We start from the raw sequence: 23,176 nt of genomic DNA on the forward strand, positions 1-23,176 counted from the left end.
TGTAACTTTGTGCATTCTTATATAACTGTCTCATCACACCAGATATCAGCACGACGGGAGCTATCATGAGCCAATTTTGCAAATACCATTATTGTGGCAAATAAACTTGTCAATGAACAGCACAGTGCATTAAGGGAACCATCACATGCTGTGAAAAGTATTCTGTTGAGTAGCAGCAATCCACTCTTCATTAATCCACTCTGCCTTGGATTCAGCTCTCCGATGAGACACTGCATTATTCTGTAGCTAAGCTAAGCACAACACAACAAACTGACACTCTTTTATACGAGAAAGTGCAACTCTAATGGCCTGTGTGCTTTTATGCCAACATCAGAAGAAAGTCTTCTGACCAAGCTAAGCAAGGCTCAAAAGAACACGGTGCATTTTAAAATAGTGGAGTTACGCCTACACAAGACTAGGGGCTTTTTGTCCCCTGTCCTGTGAAAGATCCTGCTGTGGCCAATTCAGGAGTACAGGAAACAGCACATCACTTACAGCAGTTCAGTGTGATGCAGTTCTGGATCATCCAAAGAATTCAGCTCTGGATCTGACCACCTTTGAACGGGACCATGTTTGTCACACTAGGAGAAGCTAGGTATGGAGCTCTCTGGAAAGCTGGTCCTAGCTTTAGTGGTCTGAAACTTATGAGCTGCTTTGGAAATTCTAGCCTTAGCTGCAGGTAGTGAATGTTAGAAAATCAAACCGTGAGCTGCTCTGTAAATCCAGCTAGTTGTAGTGGAAATTTATAGGTCTCCAGGCCTTAGTCAAGAGTTTCAGCTCTTCTTACCTATCAGGTTGTGCTGGAAAGGTGAGATAAGATTCTGAGAAAAGTAGTTGAGTGTTTAAAGTAAGAGACTCCTCCATACCAATGAAAGGAGTGTGTTCATACTGTGTTTTGTTTGGTATTTTCATCCCTCTCCTTACCCTCTGCTGGTATCCTTCTGTCAAGCTCGTTCTCCAGGAGCTCGTTAGAACTAAACCACAGCACGTGGTGGGATCCCTCTCTGCGGAGGTGCCCTTCGGCAGGGCGGCGGGCTGCGGCTGCTGGGGGCAGTGCTTCGCCCCCAGGCAGAATCACCCTTCTTGCGTTCGTGGAGCTTTCTGGGCTAGGAAAGCTTCACCCAGGCAGCTGCTTGGATGCAGGAAATCTCCAAATCCAGTTAGAGGTTAGGGCGAGAGGAGAGGATGGATAGAGGATGTTGTACAGTTACAATAAGCTGGCATATAGCCAAGTTACTTGTCAGGAAAACCTCTCCTTCCGTGTCCCTGTAGTTCAGGCGAGTTGTTTACTTACCAGTGCTGGGCTGGTGGGACTGTGCGTACACATACATACATGTGCGTACACGTCCCTTCTCTTGCAACAATATTCTATCTTAGTGATCTACTTTCCCAGCTGTCGCTGTGTTAAACTCTGTGTAATGCATTGCAACAAGCTTCTCCCAGCGCTTTTCAGCATTCCGGCAACGTTTCTTCTCGTTCTTCAGTAAAGAGCAGTGGAACGGTGTGATCCTGAGTCAGAGCAGTAGCTGCTGAAATGGAATGAATTTAGTCCTTGGAGAACAGAACAGGCTTTAAAAAAAAGGCGTAACAGAACCCCATTCTCGGCTAACTTCATTGGCAGTGCACTTGCAGTGCAGAGTCTTCTCTCTGTGCTTTGTCCTTGCCTTTCAGTTCCCTGTTCCTGGAGACCACTGGGTGCATCGGTGATCTCTGGGTAAATCTGGTGCTTGCTAAACCCATATACTTTAACAATTCCGCTGCGAGCAGGGGATATATTTACATGACTTAAGTGTTTGCTGTTGTACCTGATTTTTCGTGTTCTGGTTTTACGTTTCCCACACCCACTTCTACTAATGCCTTACTGCTTGGGCTTGCAGCACTGCTGCTGTCCCAGGCCTGGGAAGTTTTTCAGTTCCCATAAAATAGAACAGAGTTCAGGGCTTGTGCCTCCCAGTCCACCGGACTATTCCCTGCCAAGCCAGTGACCGAGCAGGGATGATCTGCATCATAAAAGCCAGTCTCAAGTTATTCACTCCCAGATCTTTATGAACATCTCACATGTGGCCAGCACACGAGTCCCCTAATTGAAACAAGTTGGTTGTTATAATAGTTATTTTTATGTGGCTGCAGACACTGATTTACTTTATGGACTCACGAGCTGTGCAATTTGAGTTTAAAAGCAGCTTAAGTTTAAAGGTATTTAAATGCTTAAAGAGAGACTATTATTTTTAATCTGAGAACTTCAAAGTGATTTTCCTGTAATTTGTTTTGTTGTTTCTTTTACAGAGAATGGAAAAAAAAAAACAACCTGCACTTGCAGAGACATTTTGTGCCACAGTAAATTTCAGACCAGAGCAAAGGTTTAATCAGAGTCACAAATCCTTTAAAATGAGTTTGTAATTAGCCCTTATGGCTACAGTTACACAGCCCATAACTGGCTCTGCTGCTGGAGAGGCCTTGTGCCCTGTGATTGGACTTGTTATCTTAAAAGACCTGGAGTCAGGGGCTGTCCTCCCGGTTCTGGGGACTGAATTGTGCTTGTGTTGCGCTGGTGGTGTGTTGATTTCGGTGGAGTGATATTATTTCTGTTCCTTAGACTGGGTTTTGTAAAAGTGAGGGTATAAATTTGCTGTCAGTTGATAAACAGGGAAAACTTAAGACATTTTGTATTCACTGCATCTCACCAAGTTTTCAGGCCAAAACAGGTCATACCTATTTTCAAATGCCTATACTGCTGGTGAGAATAATAAGCATTTGGAAATGGTTAGACATTTCCTACCTTTGTGGAGTTCTGTGGGGGGAACAGTGGAACTAAAAATTTTCTGCCAGGCTCCATATAATATTTATCTGGATATAAGGAAAGAATTGTCGAAGTCGAGACCCCTTTCGGTCATCACTAAGCAGTGAGTCACACAAACACTTCTGACTGGGACACTGAATGTTAGCAAGGTGCAATGAGCTGCGTGGCAGGGATGAAGATGGGGAGAGAACAGGGCAGTTGAGATGGCCCTGTGAGCCCTGCTTCTCCCCAAGCCAGTGATTTCTGTGGGAAAGGCTTTGAATTGGTTACCACCCTCTCTGTCCTTCATTTCTTGGAAGGAAACTGCTTGCACGTGACCAGTAAACCTTCAAAAAGAAATTGGATAGACATAGGGGTAAATGGAATATTCAGACTTACAATTTGATGCTGACAAAAAACTGTTGAGATGGATGTTAAATCTCACGCTCCAGAGCTTTAATCAATCTCTAGGTTGGTCTCATCCTGATCTCCAGAAATTAATGGGGAATAGGGAGCAAGGAGGAGATTATTCTTCTGATTCTTATTTACAGATTTCCCGTGCTTGCTTTTGAATCAGCTGATGCTGTACTTTGGCAGCGATGGGATGCAGCGCAAGACAGCCCTTGGGTCTCACCAGGCTGGCAGTCTCTCTGTTGTTAATCATTGGCTTGAATGAAATAACTTGGTCGTGCCACTGGGCAGTCCTGATGTGTGCGAGGAGGTAGGGATCTGACTGTGACTAATGAAGACCAGATTACAGCACTTGTGTTTGCATGGAGGAGTCTGTTTCTCTGCAAATAGCCCTGTCGAGTTCAGTGGGGTTATGAGGAGTGTAAAGCCCAATTCAGCATGAGCGGGGTCTCAGGGGGCAGCCCCTTGGTGCTCAGAAAGTGTGCAAAGATCTTTGGATGAAAGAAGCCATATAAATGCAAAAAGGCTTTTTGATTGCTAGGCATCGCTTTAGCTTGCTAACTTCGTGTGACGGTAATGTGACAGGGTTTCTGATATAAGATCCTGCCTTGCGTTGCTCTCTGAAAGCTGTCACTGCCATTTTTTGTTTTTCAAAGATGGAATTATTTTCCGGAGAATAAGCGTTTGAATTCCAGCATTTGAATTCCAGCATGAAAAATCACCTAGCTGGAGGCTTTTGCAAAAGCCTGAAGTACTTGCTATTTTGTGTCTGTAGGTGTGAAGGATACTTTAAGTAATCCATTACTCCTTTCCTGTTCATTTACAAATGCAGCAAGGTCACAGCCTTCTCACCAAAATGTTTCAAATTGTTGAAATTGAATTTGGAAGAAGAGACAAAATAGTTTTCCTGTGTTTGTCTGTTCTTTCTGTAGCTGGATCTGTTGTGGTTTTTATTTTTGTCAGTATAATCTGGATAAAAGTGTAAGATTCTCTTCGCTTCTAAGATCTGCTACGGCTGGCAAGACCCGGGCTAACCACCCTGACTCAGTGTGCCCTGCCAAAATCTGCAATGGCTGCACACGCGCTTCCCACCGTGTGCCTCGGAGGGGACAGCAGGTCCTGTGAGTGGGTCACAAGCAGGGAAGGGACAGCAGCAGTCCCCTCCCAGCAGGACAGGGCTGGGCTGGGCCCTGGGGCACTGCTGGCCACACCACTGTGCTGCTGGAAGGGAGCGTGGCTGCATGACACAGCACTTGGGAGATGCACGTGCACGGCTCACGAGCCGAGTATGGCTGAGGAAACAGGTTTGTCCACGTGTGATCGCTCCTGTTGCCCTCCAACCCCCGGGGACCAGCATTCAGTCCTGTCAAAGGAAAGTATACGAAGTCTCTGCAGTCACGCTGCTGGCACACTTTATCTTCTGGAAAAGCTTCTCTGACCTTGATACTTGGCTTAAGTCCTATTTTTCTAGGTATGAATTCTTTCCAGAACATAACTTGTTTTTGTTGTTTTCAAGTCCTCACAACTACAGCTTTTGCTATTCTTGCTACCCACATAAAGGTCAACACTTTTAAAATAAAATACTCCTCTAAGCTGCCAGGCTCGGTCCTTTCTGCTGATGATCTGTCCCTCAAGCGAGCCTGTGTCATCTCTGTTCCTGTGTTACAAAGGCACAGAGATCGAAGATCTTAACTGCCTTTCTCTGTTCTGGGCCTTGTACTGTACCCTTGTTTTACTTTTTTCATCTATTTATATCTTTTCAGTGTGCTTTTTCTTCTCAGTTGGGCTGCTATTTACTGGGAAGCAGGGAACCAATACTGGTGTCATCTCAGGCAGAGGAGAGGGGCTTTGGCTCTAGGATGAAGGGGTGCCATATGAACGTTGCTGGCTGAAGCAGTCTCTACTTTTCCTCCCCTGCAGGTGTGTTCTTCACCTTTCATACCTTTCACTTGGAGAATGGCCACGACTACCTCCTCATCACTGAAAATACCAGCTTTGCTCAGCCACTGAAGCAACTGACGGGCTCTCGGCTCCCTGCCCCACTTAGTGCAGGGCTCTTTGGAAACTTCTCTGCTCAAATTCGCTTCATCTCAGACTTCTCCATGTCCTATGAGGGTTTCAACATCACCTTCTCAGGTAAGGATGGGGCGGGGGGACAAAGACTTCATTCTTTCCCTTTCCTTCCCGCTTTTCTGCAAATCTTGGCAATAACTTTGTTGATGCAGTGCATGTGGTTTGGGTCACTGACGATCACTCCTCTTGTAAACCCAGTAAATTATTCTAGTGTCAAACCACAGTACATCCTAAGAAGTATTCTCATTGCAGTCCCCATATCACCAGATGTAGCAATTTTGTCTGCCTTGAGCCCCAGCAGATGACTAGATTGAACCCACTGGAATTAAATCCCTCTACAAAGGTGTTTGTTGCCTTCTCCCTCCTCTTTTCTGCTGTTTGTGGAGTTTCAGCTAGCATTTTCTTGGGGTATGCTTATCCCTCTTTCCTCCAGATGCCTTCCTTCTCTGTTTATCAGAGGAAAATCACTGCAGTAGTTACAGCGTCTCCATTTCCAGCATGGGAAGCTGGGACAGATGGGATCTTTTGGAAGGCAACGTTGAGCAATCTGGACTTCTTGGATAAGGAGCAAGGCAGAGCTGGTCACTCCCATTGTCCGTCTGGTCTTTCTTTTTTCTCTTGGTTCATTGCTCCGCCTGGATGCTCATCCAGTGACCCAGCCTCTGCAGCTGACTTCAGCCTGTCCTAGATGTAACACATGCTACGTGCAGCCTAGGCCAGGTTTCCATGAGCCTACTGGCCTTGCTGGGGAACTGGAGACAGTATTTTCCCTTGCTGGGCCTCCTCTAATTGACCTGCTGTAATAGCAGGTGAAAGCAGACCTCCTGGGGCACATAGCAGGGTATCACGGGATGCAGGATTTTGCTGACTGCAGCAACCCTTCTCGCCCCTGCTGTGCCGGTGAAGATCTGGCTGTGCCGAGACAGCTTTTGCCCTGAGCATTTCCAGTAAGCCAGTCCAGTCCTGCGCTTACTGAACCAAGCCACTTCTGTTGCAGGCTTTGACTGTTTGTGATTATACAAAATGCCGGTTTCTTCAAATGAAATTCCAGATTTTCAGAAGTTGTCAGTGAAGAGTAGCACAGTGCTCTTGTAGAGAGACTCAAAGAAAGGCACGTTTGCTTATGCAGAACAGATCATCACACTTGTAAATAGTCGCGTTGCGTGGGTGATCTCTGGTCGAAGTGCGCGAGGTGTTTAACTGTGTCCTTTAACCCAAAGTCCTACAAATGACTGCTGAAGTGTTTGCCTGTGCACACGTTTTAGAAAATGTAATCTTCACTGCCTGAGTGCCCCGACAAGCCGTTCTGTAAAACAATCAGTTACTGGACAAAAGCTTTTCGTATTGCTGCTGTTCTTTTCTGTATCTCAGCATTCCTCTTAGTCCTGAGGGCACCAGCTGCAGATTCAGCCTGCTGGTGTGGAAGAGAAATGACCGTTTTTATTGTGGAGCTCGGTGCTGATGTGCTCGCTGTCTTTGACGGGCAGAGCTGTTGCCATAGATGCAGATAAAACCTGCTGCACTGAGAGAACTGGTTTCTGATACCTTTGTTCTGGCCTCTGAAGTCAGGGATTTGCATATGATACTCCGTGGAAACTAGTCAGAAAGTTTCCAATTAACTTTCATTTTGATGGGGGGAAAATGGCTTTTTGCCTTAAAAAATTGCCTTACATTATCTAATTGTAACTATTTTTAATGTGTTTGGAAAATGAAAATGGGAGTCAGCTATATTTTTAGCTTCCTTTAGATACATATGTATGTACTTTGTACTTTGCAGGTCTGTTACTTTTCAAAAAATAACCCTCAAAACAGGTTTCCTTCAAAACGTTTTGTGGTCAAAGACATATATTTGGCTATTAGCCAGAATGCTACATGACCTTTCATTTAGCAGCAGCTTAAATGTTCTCTTGCATTCCCCAAGCAGGATGCTGTGTTCATTCATTTTCAGGATTAGTAATGTAGAGGCAGCAGAAATCCCATCCAGATCAATTCATCTTCATTTGACTAAACCAGAGGGAGAATGACAAATTTCCATTGCATTTTGTCACCGCTGATGTCACTTTCTTGTTTGTCTGACAACAGTGACAGAAAATGAGACCTGTTGTATTTTGAGTTCGTTTAAATCAAGATCCTGGTGACACCCTGGGGGCTGCGTATTGAGAGTGAAACCCAAGTTGGTCTTCATGGCTCCAACAAGACGTATGTCTTGCATGGATGCTTCTTTTGCAAAGCTTCACTGCAGCTGGATCAAAACTCAGAGCACCCTCTGCATCCTCGTGTTCAGGGACTGGGGTACCCTCGCCGGAGAGAATGGAGTACAAGGTGTCACCCTGCCGTTCTCTAAATGTCCATTTGTCCCCTGTAGAATATGATTTGGAACCCTGTGACGAGCCGGAGGTCCCAGCCTACAGCATCAGAAAGGGCCTGCAGTTTGGAGTGGGGGATGTCCTCACCTTTTCCTGCTTCCCTGGCTACCGGCTGGAGGGCGCATCCCGCATCACCTGCCTCGGGGGGAGACGGCGTGTGTGGAGTTCGCCTCTGCCAAGGTGTGTTGGTAGGTGGTCATGTGCTTTCATTTTGCTTGGTTGGTTACACTGTGCTGGATTGTTTAGGTGGGCAGGGATGGGTGGCATCCCCCAGGAATGGCACATTTCAGCTCGCAGGGTGGTTGGTGCAGGGGAGAGGGAGCTGGAATGAGCTGTCAGCTCTGCAACTGTGTGTGGGGACAAGGAGGGATGGGCAGAAGGGCTGCAGTCCTCTCCCAAGTTGGAGGGCACCAAGTGCATAGCAGATTGGGTCTCACACATCAGCAGAAGCCCTGTGTTTCTGCAGCCCATCCACAGTGCTGCGGTCGAGCCCCAGTGATTGAACGAGTGAATGAGTCGTGAGCTGTGGGAGACCCATCATCCCTTTTGGGATAGTTTCTGTAAAACAGCATGGTTTTAAGGCCATCCTCCCTTTGGATCAGTGTTGTAAAACTTAATAGTTCAGACGTGAAAGCTGCTTCTGGGTGGGTGATCTTAAGCAATGCAAGTTCCATGGTAGTATGGATATCTCTGGGAAACTCCCTCCGGCTTTTACATTTTCCTTATCCTCCAGAGATTTCTTGCACCCTTACACCTTTCCCTTCCTCTCCTCCTAATCATTGCAAGTCCTTTTTGCAACTCCTCCAGCTATTATTTATATGAAGAAATAAATCTAAGGATCGAGGAGAGGAAAAATCCATCTGCAACACTGAGCTAGTCTCTGGCTGTCGTCCCTGATGCAGATGGGCTACAGACAGTCTCGTCTAGCCAGGTCTGCAGAGCACGCCCCTGCCCTCCAAGCGTAATGGTTAGCGTAAAAGAACAAAAGTAGCAATGTGCTACAGAAAGGAAGAAGGATGCTTCAGGCCTTTGTAGAAAGATATAACTTTTTTTTTTTGTTGTACAGTTTAGTAAGTAGGAAATCATTGAGTGCTCTGCCGCTGCCTGGCTCACCCAGAGCCATGAAGGATTCATTCAAATCAGGCAGAGCAGGTCTCTCACCTGTTTTCACTCTGGCAAAGCCTGCTAGGTGGGTTTTCCTGATCTGTGTTAGTGACCTTTGAGGCCATTGCAAAGAGAGTGTCCCAGCAAGAGCCAGTCTACTGTCTCAGTCTGTTGAGTCGTGTCATGCTGAATGCATTTCCCAGCGCTGCTTAATGCTTGGGTCACAGGGTTGCATCATCCTGCTGTGACAAGCAGCCTCTTCAGGGCATGAATAATAATCAGGTTGCAGAGAAAGCTAATCAGGGGAATAGAAATCAGAAACAATCATAACAAAGCTTTAAACTTGATCCGCAGACATCGTCACGAAGTGGACATGCTGACTTCCATTTGCCAATTCCCTACTGCAGCTGGCTTTGATTTAGCATGTTGGTTTTATAATAATGGGTCAAATTCACTGTCTGGTGATTTGTGCAGAGCTCTGGTGGCAGGGTGACAGCTTTTTCCACAATGTCCCTGCTGCACATTCAGATCTGTGTGCTCGCCCTGGATATATAGATGGATATTGGAGACTTGCCCGTTAAGATCAGAGGAGATTTAATTGGTTTTCCCAGACAACCCAGACACTTTGTATTCAATTCCTGTTCTAGAGATGGGTCTCGAGAGAAACGAGAGCGGTTTGTTCCCTCTCTCCAGGGTAGGAATGCTCCCCACCAACTGCTACTTCAGACCAGATTCCAAATGGTGATGTCTTCAGCATCATCCCTGGGTAATTTGTGCTAAAGGGAATGTCCTGCTTTTCATACACGGCAAGAGAGGAGGAGAAAGTCGCCTCCAAAGTACCTCTTCTCGGTGTATCTGCTGCTGCTTCCTTACTTAACCCTCACGCTTTAGTGGAGGACCCGGAGAGGTCGCAGAGTCAGTGCAGAAAGCTGCACGTGCGCTGTGATGCTTTCGCTCAGCTCCAGCAACTTTGTATGCTGTGAAGGACTCATGGAGAGGAGGGAGCTAGCTAATCAGAAAAGCTGTTTCCAGGGCAAGTTGGAGTGACTCTCCCCAGCCGTGCATGCAAAACACCAGGACTCAAAGGAACAGGGAGCCAGTGTTTTACAGCTGAAACTCTTTCAGGGTAAATAGGCCGAGAAAACAATGACTCATGGTTTGCTCATGTGGGAGCTAATCAGGGAGTAACGAAAAATCCTAAACACATGGTGGTTGCAGGGCAGATTTACATGTGTTGAGGGATTGTATATATATGTAGCAAACAGGCTGCAATGGTCCAACTGAAATCGGGCTCTCAGACAAGGCAGCAACTGCTGGCAGCAGGCATCCTCCGAGGAGGGCATCTTTTGGATGCTGATTTGCAAGTAGGCCCTCAAGCTGTGTGTGAGTGTTGTGGACTTCTGCTTCCTCCCTGTGATAACAGCAGGTAAGAGCTCATTTTCACGTTGTCCCGCGAGCTCTGGTGGAGCTCAGTGCTATCACAGTAGTACCGCGCCTTGCACGCAGATGCACTTGAATGTCTGTTCACTACTTCATGTAGTGAAGACATGCCCATAGCAGTCCTGTTATACTCACTGTGGCATGTTTGTATGAGTGAGAGATTGTGTCCTTAAAAGCTTGCAATTAAAATACGTAAAATACAGAGGTGAAGGATGGTTGTTGCTATTTTCCAGAAGGATTAAACTGTGATCTCCTGACATCCAAGATAAGTCAAACCGCCAAAGCACCATCCTCTTCCTTCTCTAACGAGGATCATTCTGCTAAGTTTTGAGTCACACAAATCTTCTAAATTAAAATTTGGCTCAAAAGCAAATGCTGTTCACACTATGCAGAGTAGAAAAGGAAGCAGGTCTGGTGAAGGAGCAGAGAAGTCTTACTAGAAGAATGTAATGGAACAGGGACAGACTGCAGGTCGTAGTGAATAACAACAGGGAAAGGACTCTCCTTCTTTCCTTCCTTATTTCCTTCTTTCCTTCCTTCCTTATTTTCTTCTTTCCTTCCTTCCTTATTTCCTTCTTTCCTTCCTTCCTTATTTCCTTCTTTCTGAAGTCATGGCCGTTTATAACCTGTCATAGGACATAAACTCGTCTCAGGGAAGGGAGAAACAATTGCATTCACATTAACTATCCCTGCCCTTCCAGTTCCCCAAGCAAGAGGTACATAGGGATGTCCAAATCAGTATTTCCTTCTCTGTCCCCTTGTCTTTTGAACAAGAAAGGTCAATTTTGTCTATGCCACAGAAAAACCTGAGCCCACTGTGGTTCTTTGAGTGACGTTCTGGGAGGAAACAGAGATACGTAAATTTGAGCTAGTTTCTGAAACTGAGAGGCAAAAGGATCTCTGGTTTTCTCTCTTTGTCTGATAGGAATGGATGTAATTGTTAGCTGCAAAGCTGGGAAGAAAAAAAATGCAGGGAGCAAGGGACAAGAGGTCCTTTAAAATACTGTCAAATGATGAACTGGAGAGCTGAGGGCAGCATTAACAACAAAAAAGGTCAAATTTTGCCCTCTTAGCTTTCAGGAAATTATTTTGGGAAAGATTTTGAAATTCAGACATAGCTTTATCATTTGTAATTATTTGGAAGTTTCACTAAGCATATCTTTCTGCACAAAGAGCTCTGGCACTTGCAACACATTGGTACCAGCAATCAGGGGTGTGCTACGGTGACTGTTGAATGAATATCATGATTTTTTAATATATTATATATAGGTATAGGATGAGCTTTGTATAAATATGGAAAGGACTAAATATTTCAATCTAATGAATCGGGAAGGAACATAAACATAGGCAGTGTTTCGAGCAGGTGGTGGCTTCCCAGGGACTTTGGAGTGTTTTTCTGAATTGGGTCCCAAGATAGCATTTGAGTACGCCAACTTTCCGTGACTCAGTTTCCCTACCCATATAAGGAGAGGGTATTAATCTCTGTTGTAAGGCACCTGAGGTTTATTGATGATAGAAGTGCTATTAAGTACTGTTTTGTTTACTGACTGCACTTGTAAATAGAGTCCATGGATGTGTTAGCAGATGGGTATAGGAAGGTGTGAGCATCTGTGGCTGTTTGGAGGAATCACCTGCATGTGTTGTATGGTTAGAATATACATGTGGTTATTAAAATGTGGTTTTGTGTCTTTATATAGCTGAATGTGGTTCCTCTGTAACTGGAACTCAAGGTGTTCTGCTGTCCCCCAACTATCCAATAAACTATAACAACAACCATGAGTGCATCTACTCCATCCAGACCCAGCCAGGAAAGGGGATCCAACTGAAAGCCAGGACTTTTGAACTGGAGGCAGGAGATGTCCTCAAGGTAATTCTTCTGTCTCTAGCAATGAAGCACTACCGTGCTGCTAATGAGAGCAAGATCTGAAAGCGAAGTCATGTTCTAAAATTTTAATGGAGTTAGCTGAGACTAGTCTCTGAAGAATGCTGCCCAGGCAGTGCTGACAGTGCAGTGGTAATCTCTGGAAGAGTCTCATACTAGGAATTGGACTGACATCCCCCAAAAAGCCCTTCATAGGGCTGCTGTAACCCATAGTCACTGCTGTGTCGTTAAGTGACTGGCACGGCTGTTTTGGAGAGCAGCAAAATTCCCACGGACCAGACTGAACTTCAGGCAGGGCAGCTGGGCTAGAATATTGTCTGTGTGTATCCCCTCTAAGGTTAGAGCATGACACAAGACGTGATGCGTCTGTGACAATATCTTCTAGCCCAGGGACACTGTCTGATCAGCATGTGTCACTGCTGTGCTTAAAAATATACTGTGTAATTTTAGGGAATCAGCACCTCTGAACTTCATCAGCTCTTAGCAGTCTCTGGCAGCAGCACTAAGGCAATAGTGAATGTCCTTTGCACTTCAGCCTAGCTGGTTATTTGAGGATTCAGTCTGCAGATGGATGCGTAAACAAATTCTGTATCCATTAAGAATGTAGATATCTTTAGATATCGGTGCACCTTCTGCTGTGAAGTCTTCCCTGAGATTTAGAGATTTGTTGGAATGCCAGGGGTTCTTTTTTTGTAGCTAAACTTCAGTTCTTATCAGCATAGTTGTACAGGGGAAACTGTTAACGTGTGAGGAAGTGTGAGGTTCTTAGCATCATTTTTGTGTTTTTTTAAGAATCAAGGCTGATTTGTCCCAAAAAGGGGTTTATTTAAATGCAGAACTCCAGACTCAAGCTCTTCAGCATTCCATACTCAGCGTTAGATTAATCTGCATTTACAAGTTTCGGGACTCTATATAGAAGGAGACAAATCCAGGCTGAGTTTCTATTAACCACAAAGAAATGGTTTTGTAGGAGGCATTAATATTACAAGATGTGTGCTGCTGTGCTAAGCTCTCTTCCCAGAGAACTCTGTCCTTATTTAAGTGCCATACTTCTGCACTGCAAGATAGGTGTAATCCACATATTTTCAGCTCACAAATGACTGGAAAGAGAGAGAGATTTGCAGCTAATGCAAAGAATATACTTGGTGTGAAAGAAATTATGTTCTCTCAACAGGTTTGTCATCAACTTCTCATCTGCTCCTGAGGAAAGTTACTATCAATCTCCACTAGTGAGAAGTTGTTCTTTATCCTCATAGAGAGTCATGCTATCTAAAAGAAAGAAGAAAAAACATTCATGTTTTTCTTAAATAATAGCGGGGTCAAGGCACATCTGTGAGTCACTGTAGGAAGAAAATGTTTTCCCAGTAGCTGTGCTGCATCTTTGGAAAGAGAGCTTAGTTCAGAAAACACAGCCCTGAGTACAGAATAAGCTCAGGTGTAAGGAGAAGGATGCGGATCCTCCAGGGTTTGAATCCTGCTCCTCGGATGAGCAGCATCGTGAAGTCTCGTCAAGTCAGACTCTTAGTTGGGATAATTTCACTGGCTTCAAAGGAACTGTCCCTGTACGCGCTCGTGGACGATTTGGTCCCTGAAGTAGCAAACAAAATATGTTTTCCAGTATGTGTTTCTTGTCCCTCCCAGGTCTACGATGGCAGCAATAGCTCTGCTCGCCTGCTGGGCTCCTTTAGCCGCTCTGAAATGCTCGGCACCAGCATAAACAGCACTTCCAGCAGCATGTGGCTTGAGTTTATCACCAACAGCGAGAACACGAGTAAAGGCTTTGAGCTGCAGTTTTCTAGTAAGTCTTAGGTCCATATGCTTGTGAGGTGGGAATCTGAGGTGTAATGGTGTATTTTTGTGTTACAGTTGCATGACTAGAGGAAACGGTCCTTTCCATAAAGATCTTGTGGTCTAAAGTGGAATTGGAGTCGGGGAGATGATTATGCCGGCAAACCTTTTCTGTTGTGAATGAGGCAGTGGCAGAAACTTTGGATTGAAGCTGAGATACCAGATTTCTGGGATCTCATTCAAATATTAATTAGATAAATATTAATTTTCAATATGGTGGTCTTTCTCTCCAGCAAATGATTTTTAAGAAGAAAATATTAATATGATCCTGTGTTAACATCTCCTGGCTGTTAAATATCTGATGAAAATGGATGCTGTTTCTCCTGCTCCAGGTTTTGAACTCATTAAATGCGAGGACCCTGGCATCCCACAGTTTGGCTACAAAGTCCATGATGAGGGACACTTTGCTGGCAGCTCTGTATCCTTTAGCTGTGACCCTGGCTATACTCTACGAGGCAGCAGGGTGCTGGTCTGCCTGACAGGGGAGCGGAGAGCTTGGGATCAACCCCTGCCAACCTGTGTAGGTGAGACAACCCTTGCTTTCAAAACATCCTCTAACAAGGACTTTGCTTGTGGGCATCACGCTGAACGCCCTTTCTTCCTCCTTTGCTAATACGTATGAGGTTAACTCTGATACTGATTGCACTCGTCTACATTAATAAAGACCGTGATAAGGATACTACGTAAGGCACCTTTAGATTGAGAGCACTGATCTCTTCACAACTTCTACAAGCAGTCTTAACGGGAAACACGGTGCTCTGAGCACAGACTTGACAAGGTTTCTTGCTTCACTGCACGAGACTACTGCTTTCCCAGTCCTTGTCCTTTCACTTGAATGTGTTAAACAGAGTGGCACTTTCTGATAATGGCAGACATCAGCGTGTGTCCAGGCATTTGACAGTTCAAAGTCATGTTTATTTGAGAGCTATATGACATATGATTCCAGATCCTCAGATGTTTTAATTCCCTCAGTCTTTTCGTCGCTAAGTCCTGAGTTCCCTTTTACCTGTAGCTCTCCAGAAGGCTATCTTCTTGCTTAGAAAATTCTGATATTAAGTTTTGTGTATCTAAATGAAGTGCTGTTGGTCTGTTACTTGACAACTTCATAATTAGCTAGTGTCTCTAGGACATGGCAAAGTTCTTTCAGACCTAGTCCTCAGAGATCTCAACAAACAAGCCTGCTTTCATCGTTATAAGTGATGTGCTCAGACATTGGCACTCTGTATTCTCCCATGAGTTAGGACCATTCTTTATGCGGTAACTCTCTGCTGAATTTTAGCCTTGATTATTGAGGTAAAAAGACAAATTTCTGTGATTTATGCATCTTCTTAACTTTTACTCTATTTGCTATATGTATATTACATGTGAATGGTCGTGTCTGTGTGAGCACGTGGAAACTTACAGAATTTTAACGGGTACATTATAAAAATGTATTCAAAATCCTCATGTTCTTTTGAGGTTCATTTAGCAGATACATACGTACGTTGGCTTCTTCATTTTATCACACTGATGAATCATTAAGACTTTTTGCAGATACAGGCAGAAGAATTGAGCTCTTTCACCCCACGTGGGTGAATCAGGTAAAGCAGGATGCTGGCAGGCTCTGCCTTTATTCACTACAAAGTCAAAAAGGTGGAGAGAAGCTTTCACAGCATGTCAGGTGTTAGGAATGTGCACAGAAGTGCAGAGTTACTCTGATAACTCAGTCTTTTAGCTGAATTAAATTACTCTCTTTATCTTTGTTTTGTAGGCTTTAAGAATCTCTTTAAATGGCAAGAAATACTCCTTGTTGTATTTGTAGGATGAGATTTGCAGTGTTGCCAAGTAAGAACCGTAATTATGTCATGAATCTTCTTACTAACCCATATGTTTCTTTCAGCTGAGTGTGGGGGTACTATCAAAGGAGAGTCGTCAGGACGGATACTGTCTCCTGGCTACCCAACACCTTATGATCATAATCTGAATTGTATTTGGACCATAGAGGCAGAAGCTGGTTGCACGATAGGGTGAGTTGGGCCGGGTTATTGTAGCTTGTTTTTCTTTCCATGTACAGCTTATTTTTCCAGAAATAGATCAATAATTATATAAGGCAAGTAGAGAGAATGCCCTGTCACTTTGAGAGTCCCAAATGAAGGAAGAAAGGCTGGTTTATCTCCTTGCCAGGTTGGACACAAGCGGCGTCACTTCTCCTTTCTCTTGAGCTTTTTAGCCCTGTAAGACCTGTGCCAGTAACAGCTATTGTGCCGTGGGTGGTGAAGCCGGATTATTTGCTATTGCTGCCTGTGGTATTACTGTATTAAAATGACATCTAAGAGCTTTTACAGGCGTATACAGTGTAAGTGCTTTTCACCCCTTTCCTTAATGGGGTGTCTTCAGAAACAAACATTTTTCCACCAGATTAGTGTTGAATTTGCCAACAAAGTTTAACATGTGTCCAAGTGACATAATCCTAAAATGAGGACGTATATATAAAATTGCTTGGAAGATCACATCCCAGGAAAGGATAAATGGAAGGCAATTACAGGTTTGGTTCATTTCCCATTCATGCTGCCCGAGTAAATTAACGCCGGAAGGGATGAGCTCTGTCACATTATGTTTGTGAGAATGAACGGTCAGGTGTGACCATCCCCAGATGTGAGTGGACAGCTGGAAAACTGAGACCACAGCACTTAGGCTTCATCTTCCAATTGCATTGTTTTATTGTTTTAATAATAAATAGAACACATAAAATGTAATTGTCCTCCCAATGGAAAAGACTCAAGATGGTTTCTAAACATCTGGTCTGTACGGAGACCCAAGACTGTTTTCTCCTCCTGCTCCTCTGACTTCTCTTATTGTTCTGTTGCCACTTTCCTGTTGGAAGATGGCAGTTTGAAATGTAATTTGTTTATAAGTTATGTGAATTTGGCAGTTAGGTAAGCATGGTATTGAGAACATTTGGCTCATTAAGTTAGTGCAGTCACCAGCAGAATCCAGGCAGTTTCCTGCTCTGTGATATTTCATCTGTGATCCCTGCTGCTTAACCACTGCTCCCATGCTGAAGTTTACCCAAGCCCTAGCAAGCCATTTCGGTACTGCTCTATGTGTACCTACATATTTCAGTCCAGCTAAAGCCATCTTCGACAGAAAACTGAAGTATATTGGCAAGTAAGGTTTTTGCTAAGTGAAGGGACTTGAAGGGGAGAAATGTAGATTATAAGGTCTATTCAACAATAATCCTCTTCTCCCACGAGCTCTCATCATAACTTCTAGTGCTTGTTAGCTGGTGTGTCAGCCCCATTTCTGTGCTGACCCAAGACCTGTTGCTGTGCCATCCTGCACTCCTTCATTGTCAGTGCCCTTTTATCTTCACCGTAGCTTCCTTGCTGCATCAGCACTCATCATCTCTTCAGCGGAGACTGTTAATTGTGTTGAGCTCTATGGTGCTTTTAGTCAATGGATTTATGCTGGAGATAGATCTGGTCCAGTATTTTAATTTTTACTTAATGCAGAAATTCCCTCCATTAGCTCTGCTCTTCAGTGTGGTTCAATAATGGATGGTTTCTGGTATGAACACAGGAGAAGGAGCATAGCCAATGCAGCTTAATTGCTGTACAGCTTCCAGCTGAAGTCTCTTTTTTTCATTCTTCTGTAACAGATTCTGAAGAATCCAAAGATTTTTTTTATAGGACAAAGTAGACATGAGAGCCCTTCTTCTCCCCGCCCCCCAAAGTGTAAGAGAACCCTCATCCAGAGACTGCTTCAGCAAGTGAACTTTACTCACACATGTAATCCATATCTGCTTTTGTAAGACTACTCAAACGAGCAGAGCTATAGGCTTGCGTTTGCAGGATCAGCCAGAGGCTTGGAAGGGGCCAAGGCTGAAATGAAATGATGCCAGGCAATAGTACGGTAATATACCTTGTGACTCTTCCTTTCATCAGAGATGAAAGCTCCCTTCTTCTGTTCCTTTATTTGGCAGCTCAAACAGAACAGATGATCTCTGGGTAGTTGAGAGCACATTTTCAGCAACCTCATTTTTATGGTAATCCATTGGAAAAATAATCCTCTTCACACATGATACAATTGTATAAAGCTCTAATTTATAACTTACATTAAAATTAATCACCAAAGCTTTTTGAATAAAGCTGTATCTGCACAGGACGAGAGGAAGGAGAGAAAGCTAGAAAAATTAGTCTGTACACCATTGCCATGAAAGTTGAAGGGTTGCACTTTGAGAGAAGATTCATTTTGTGCATGTGCAAACACACATGCACACGCACATAAAATTACAACTAAAATGACTTGGCTTATCTGTGAGACTCTGGGGAGAGAAAGAAGTGGGAGGGTGTACTGGAAAATGAATGAAACTTGCCTTCGAGTACTGCTTGCACAGCTGAGAGCAGTGAATACACAGTTAGAAGTGGCAGTGGCGTTCTATTATATAGCAGTGATCTCGGTGTCATAAGAGAGTTTAATGATATTGCTAATCCTAGTTTAATGGATGGTGCTGTATTTGACAGGTTCCATTTTTCACAGTCTCATCTAGAAATATGAGTGAGAATATTGGGCTGTTACAGTTTGCTTCCTTGGAGATTTCTAGGGACTTAACATTTAACAGCTTTTAAGTTTGGGAACCCTGTCCGGGCTAGAGGGAGACAGCGGGCAGCCCTGCAAACTGCTGTTAGTGTGAAAGACCTGTGGCTTTGGTGCAAGCTATGTGGGCATTGCCAGTGTGTCAAGCTGCGTTCAGCTGCTGAAGCCAGCTCCGGATGGGAGCCCTGCCTCTTGCACAGCAGAGCCAAGTTGGGGCGGCCAGAGCTTGGATGGGAAACGTTAGCAGAAAGAGCCCCAGGTGGGTCAGTCGAGATGTGGGGTGCTTGCTGAAGAGCTGGGGCTAAATGGCTCAGCAAAGATTATGCAGATTGTCAGTACAGAGCTGGTCTCTCCTCCTCTCTGCTCCTTGCTAAGCTGGGAGAACTTTCCCTCTATCACATATATATATATATATAGCCACAATTCCTAATTTGCTTTTTGCTGCATTTTTATGCATGTAATTGGGATTGTCAGACTGCAAGAATAAAACACTCTTCCTTTCCGTTGTCTGCTAAACCAGTGTCTCTGTCTTGTCTTAAATTAAGCCCTGCTGGGAATAGAATCAGGCTGATAGAAAAATCATGCTGTTTGGTTACAGCTGTGCCTATTGAATAGATTGATTTGCTCCAGAGCACACCAGTTTTTTTAATAAAATCGGCTATCCCAACAGACTCCTGAACCAACTGGTGCTGGACAATCTGTGCCTTGCCACTGTGTCATCTGGTTATCAGGCTAAGGCTTTCTCCTCGTGGTGAAGCCTTGCCTGCAAGTTGTTTCTTAAAAATAAAGGAGGGAGGTGAGTTGCTGTAGGCAGCCTTGGTCCCACGGGGAGCCGGTGGTGAGCTCTCCCAGGCAGTGGCAGTTCCAGGGTGTCTCCCTGCCCCAGGTCAGTCTCTGCCAGCATCTCCCTGTTTCTGAGGTCTTCAGCAATGAGTTTTCTCTGGCAGTTTTGGCTAACTAGAACCGGTTAGCCTGAGAGCAAACGTAATCAGGCCAGTGCACCTGTGGAGAACAGCTCTGCTATGATCCATTCTTATTTTCCTTGAGTCTAGCTTTTTTTCGCTTTGCTCAAGGTCTCTGCTAGGTAGATTTATGATTCAGCTCTTTTGGTTTCTGTTGGATTCTGTGGACATCATTTTGTTGCTGAGTACATTGCAGTGTTTTGGGGTTTTTTTTCCCTTTTATGGTTCTACCTGATTTATTTATGTTTGCCCTGCATAAATGGGAAAGCAGCCAAACGAATGCTTCCTTGTTTTCCTCCATGGGCTGTCAGGGTTTTAAGCACAGTACCTGATTGTTTGATTTTTTGCAGATTTTTCTCAGTACAGTTTATAGATTTCTGTCCCCATTTCAAACTGGCGTGCCTCGAGTTACCCTGTGTTAGCCTGATTTCCTTGTGTCAGATGGTATTTCCCCCAGTGATAATGTGGCAATGAAAAACAGAGGCAATTAAATGCCTTCTCTTCAGTTGGCGTTTTAAGGGCAGGAGTGAAAGGGACTGAACCCTGATGTATCGCAGCCTTTAATTGATAAGTCCCTTTGGTGGAACAATAATAATGACAGTATCTTATGCTTAGATGTTGCTTCTGATCTTAGAAGATCCCAAAGCTCTTTGCAAAGGCTGGATTCATCTGTTTTGCATCCTTCCACAACAGGGGTTGGTTTGATGGGGAGCAGTGCCGTGTGATATCCCCCCAGCCCAGAGATGGAAGAGGGGAGCATCCCACCAGGGGTTGATGTTGGGACCAAGTTTGCCCTGTCCCAGAGTGCCACCAGGCCTCTCCTGGGCATGAAGGGAACTTCTGACCTTCTCCCATCCCCTTAGGTCCATCGCTGGTGCAGGCTCTGGAGTGAATTTCCTCACCATGATGACTCCTGCCAGTGTCTTGGGCTTTCCCTGGGGAATTTTCTGTGGAAGTACCAAACAGACATAGCCCTGTTTTAGTTTAAAAGCAGAAGACAAGAGCTCCGAGGAGTACTGCTGCAGGCAGTACAGGACTAAGGAGCGTTTGCTGTGTATGCTGAAGGCCTTGCAGCCCTCTCTCGAGGGCAGACAAAACTATAAAACACACAGAGTAAGGAAATGAAATCTGCATTCAGAGCATCGTAATAAACACCTCGTTAAGTGCACAGTGTAATTTCATTGCCAGCTGCCAGTTTCTTAATTTCTGTTTTCTTTCCCTTCCCTTCCTATTGTGGATTTTGGAGAGCTGGCTCATGCTGCCTCACTTTTTACTTCTTGCTGAAGTTACTCTGTTAGCTGATCTAGATACAGTTTTGCAATATCCAGAACTTTGTAAAACATGTCAAAATCCTCAGAGGTGCTGCAATCCAGCATTCAGAATTTGCACCCACCTGTTCACCACCCTCCCGCACACCCTTTTCTGCCCCTTTTTATTAATCTCCAGGCAGTTAATACCCTCGTAAGGGTTTCTTTTCCAGCATGATGCAGTTTTAATTAAGAGTAGTGTTGGTTGTTTCCTTTCCTTTTTTTCCCCCTGATACACAAGATTAGCTTGGTGCCAGGAGCAAATTCTTTGATCTGAGTGCAGGTAACAAAAATCAATGCATTTTATCAGTAGATGCTGGCTCTTGACAATAAGCTGTTCCTTGCAGGACACCAGAACAAGCAAAAGGACAGCCAAGGTTGTTGCTGTGTGCAGCGTAGGGACAACGTGTGAATTAGATGAATATATGTAAATTGTCTGAAGGGACCCCAGCACATTTTCTGCTAATTCTCTTTTTAAGAATAAGTTTCTCAATACTTCTGTGTTTATCTGTGATAGAGCTCAGTGAAACTACGGACAAACCCCCATCCTCTCCTGCACAGCCCCTGTACCTCTCTGCTGCAGGTTTCCTATATGTCCTTGACTGAGCCTTTTGTCTGTGTGACAGCTACTCGTTGCAATGTCAGAGCACCTTTGGTGTAAAACCAACTGTGGTATTCTGGCTAGGGACATTTCCACTGCCCATGATGGGCTTTTGGACCTTTACCTTGTTCCTCAAGATTTGTAGGAGAGATTAGTAATTTCACTCACTCAGGAGAGGACACCAGCAAAGACCCAACTTTTCAGAAAACACTAGTATCCATGACTCAGTTGGTTTTTGTTTATTATTAGGGAGGCATGCGACTGAGAGATGGGTTTTCTAGACAGACGATGTTTGGTAGAGGGCTAAAGTACTTTGTCCAAGCAGGTAACAGGAGAGAACACATTCCTTGTGGGCCAAGCTACCTTAGGTTGGTACCAATCACATTTCTGATCCGTTCAGGAAAAAAGGCAGAGCTCAGTTTGTGGTCTGACTTCCAGTTCGTTTTGCCACACAGGCTCCATTTTATGGTTTTCCACACCGAGGAGTTCCACGATGTGCTGAGGATTTGGGATGGTCCAGTGGAGAATGGGATCCTCCTAAAGGAGATGAGCGGGTCCGGCTTACCTGGCGATGTCCACAGTACTTTCAACTCTGTCATCCTTCAGTTCAACACTGATTTCTTCACAAGCAAGCAGGGCTTTGCTGTTCAGTTTTCAGGTAGGCTTTACATTGTTTCCTCAGCATTGTCCAAACCTGGCTTTGCTGATAAGTGATTAAGATCTATCTACAAACTACTGATAGTGAGCAAATGACACTGTATTGAACGCGATAGCAGGAACTGTGCGGTCTTCCAGCCATTTGTGCTCTGCTGCATTTGGGTGCAGTCTCTGCAAATGGAGAAAAACTCTTGTATTTTGTCCTTGCAGTGCAGGTGAATTCTGTGCTCCCCTCTGCTACAGTCACCTTCACAGTGGTGAACTTGGCAGCAAGATGTAGAGCAGTACGTTGTGGAATACACAAGAAGGCATTACAGATATTTTCCACCACATTCCCACAGGTCTCCTAGAGACACCGCTATGCAGGCAACTTCCCCCAGGCATTCTGAGAGCAGTTGGTCAGTGGTTTCTGAAAACCAAGTCTATTTAAAATCCCTCAAATTGGATCCCCTGAGATGCAGATCACAAAAAGCTCCATCGGCTGTAGGGATGTCATTGCTAGCGGCAGCACTATGTGTAATGCCACTGCAATCTGTCACTGCCTAAGTCCTGGCAGCCGTTACCTAAGACTTGGCCTTGCAAACACATTCATTTTAATTATATTAGGGTAATACATTTCGACATTCACACACAGGTTTCCAGGGTGCAGGCCTTCACTGACATGTCCAGTAACCAACCAGCAGATGCCTATTTTGGAGACGGTTGTAAACAGGGAGGCTGTTGGGTGAATGATGGTACAGCCTTCCTGGGACTCGGACACATCTAAGCGTCAGAGCTCATTCTGTCTCTCCCAAATCTTTGCCCATAGCTTTCTGTTCAGGGTGCCTTGCAAGGCCGAGAGAGCAGGCCAGCTCTTTGAGGAGATTTTATGCTGGGTACAAGACCTTCTGCGATGACCAAGACAGAGGGAGAGTTTTGTGTCACCCAGCACAGCTCTGCTGTCTTCTTTCTTTGCCAGGCTTGTGTCTCAGCCTGCCAGGAAGGACCAGACTGGGCTGCTAACTTGCTTATCTTCAGTTGCACAGAAAGAGAGGGATTTCCTCTGGCTCTTTTAAGAAGAGCTTTCTCTAAACTGGCTAGGTGTAATAGACTCTCATCAACTTAGCAGGAAATAAGCTCTGCTCTGCTGCCTGATATGGAGCTGGTCTTTATTGAATGCTTCTGCTCAAAG

The 23,176-nt window shown here is 44.7% G+C and overlaps 1 protein-coding gene across 1 annotated transcript in view; it reads left to right on the plus strand.

The window, feature by feature from the left end:
• LOC104081695 (CUB and sushi domain-containing protein 2-like) overlaps positions 1-23,176 on the plus strand; it is a 306,834-nt gene that overhangs the window by 195,826 nt on the left and 87,832 nt on the right. The window contains 7 exon segments of the mRNA XM_009584534.1: positions 5,111-5,326; positions 7,629-7,817; positions 11,871-12,040; positions 13,697-13,853; positions 14,236-14,427; positions 15,783-15,909; positions 21,804-22,006. Coding sequence (XP_009582829.1) covers positions 5,111-5,326; positions 7,629-7,817; positions 11,871-12,040; positions 13,697-13,853; positions 14,236-14,427; positions 15,783-15,909; positions 21,804-22,006 — 1,254 coding nt within the window.

This window comes from Fulmarus glacialis, unplaced genomic scaffold (assembly GCF_000690835.1).
Source record: "Fulmarus glacialis isolate BGI_N327 unplaced genomic scaffold, ASM69083v1 scaffold6559, whole genome shotgun sequence".
Taxonomy (NCBI): Eukaryota; Metazoa; Chordata; class Aves; order Procellariiformes; family Procellariidae; genus Fulmarus; species Fulmarus glacialis.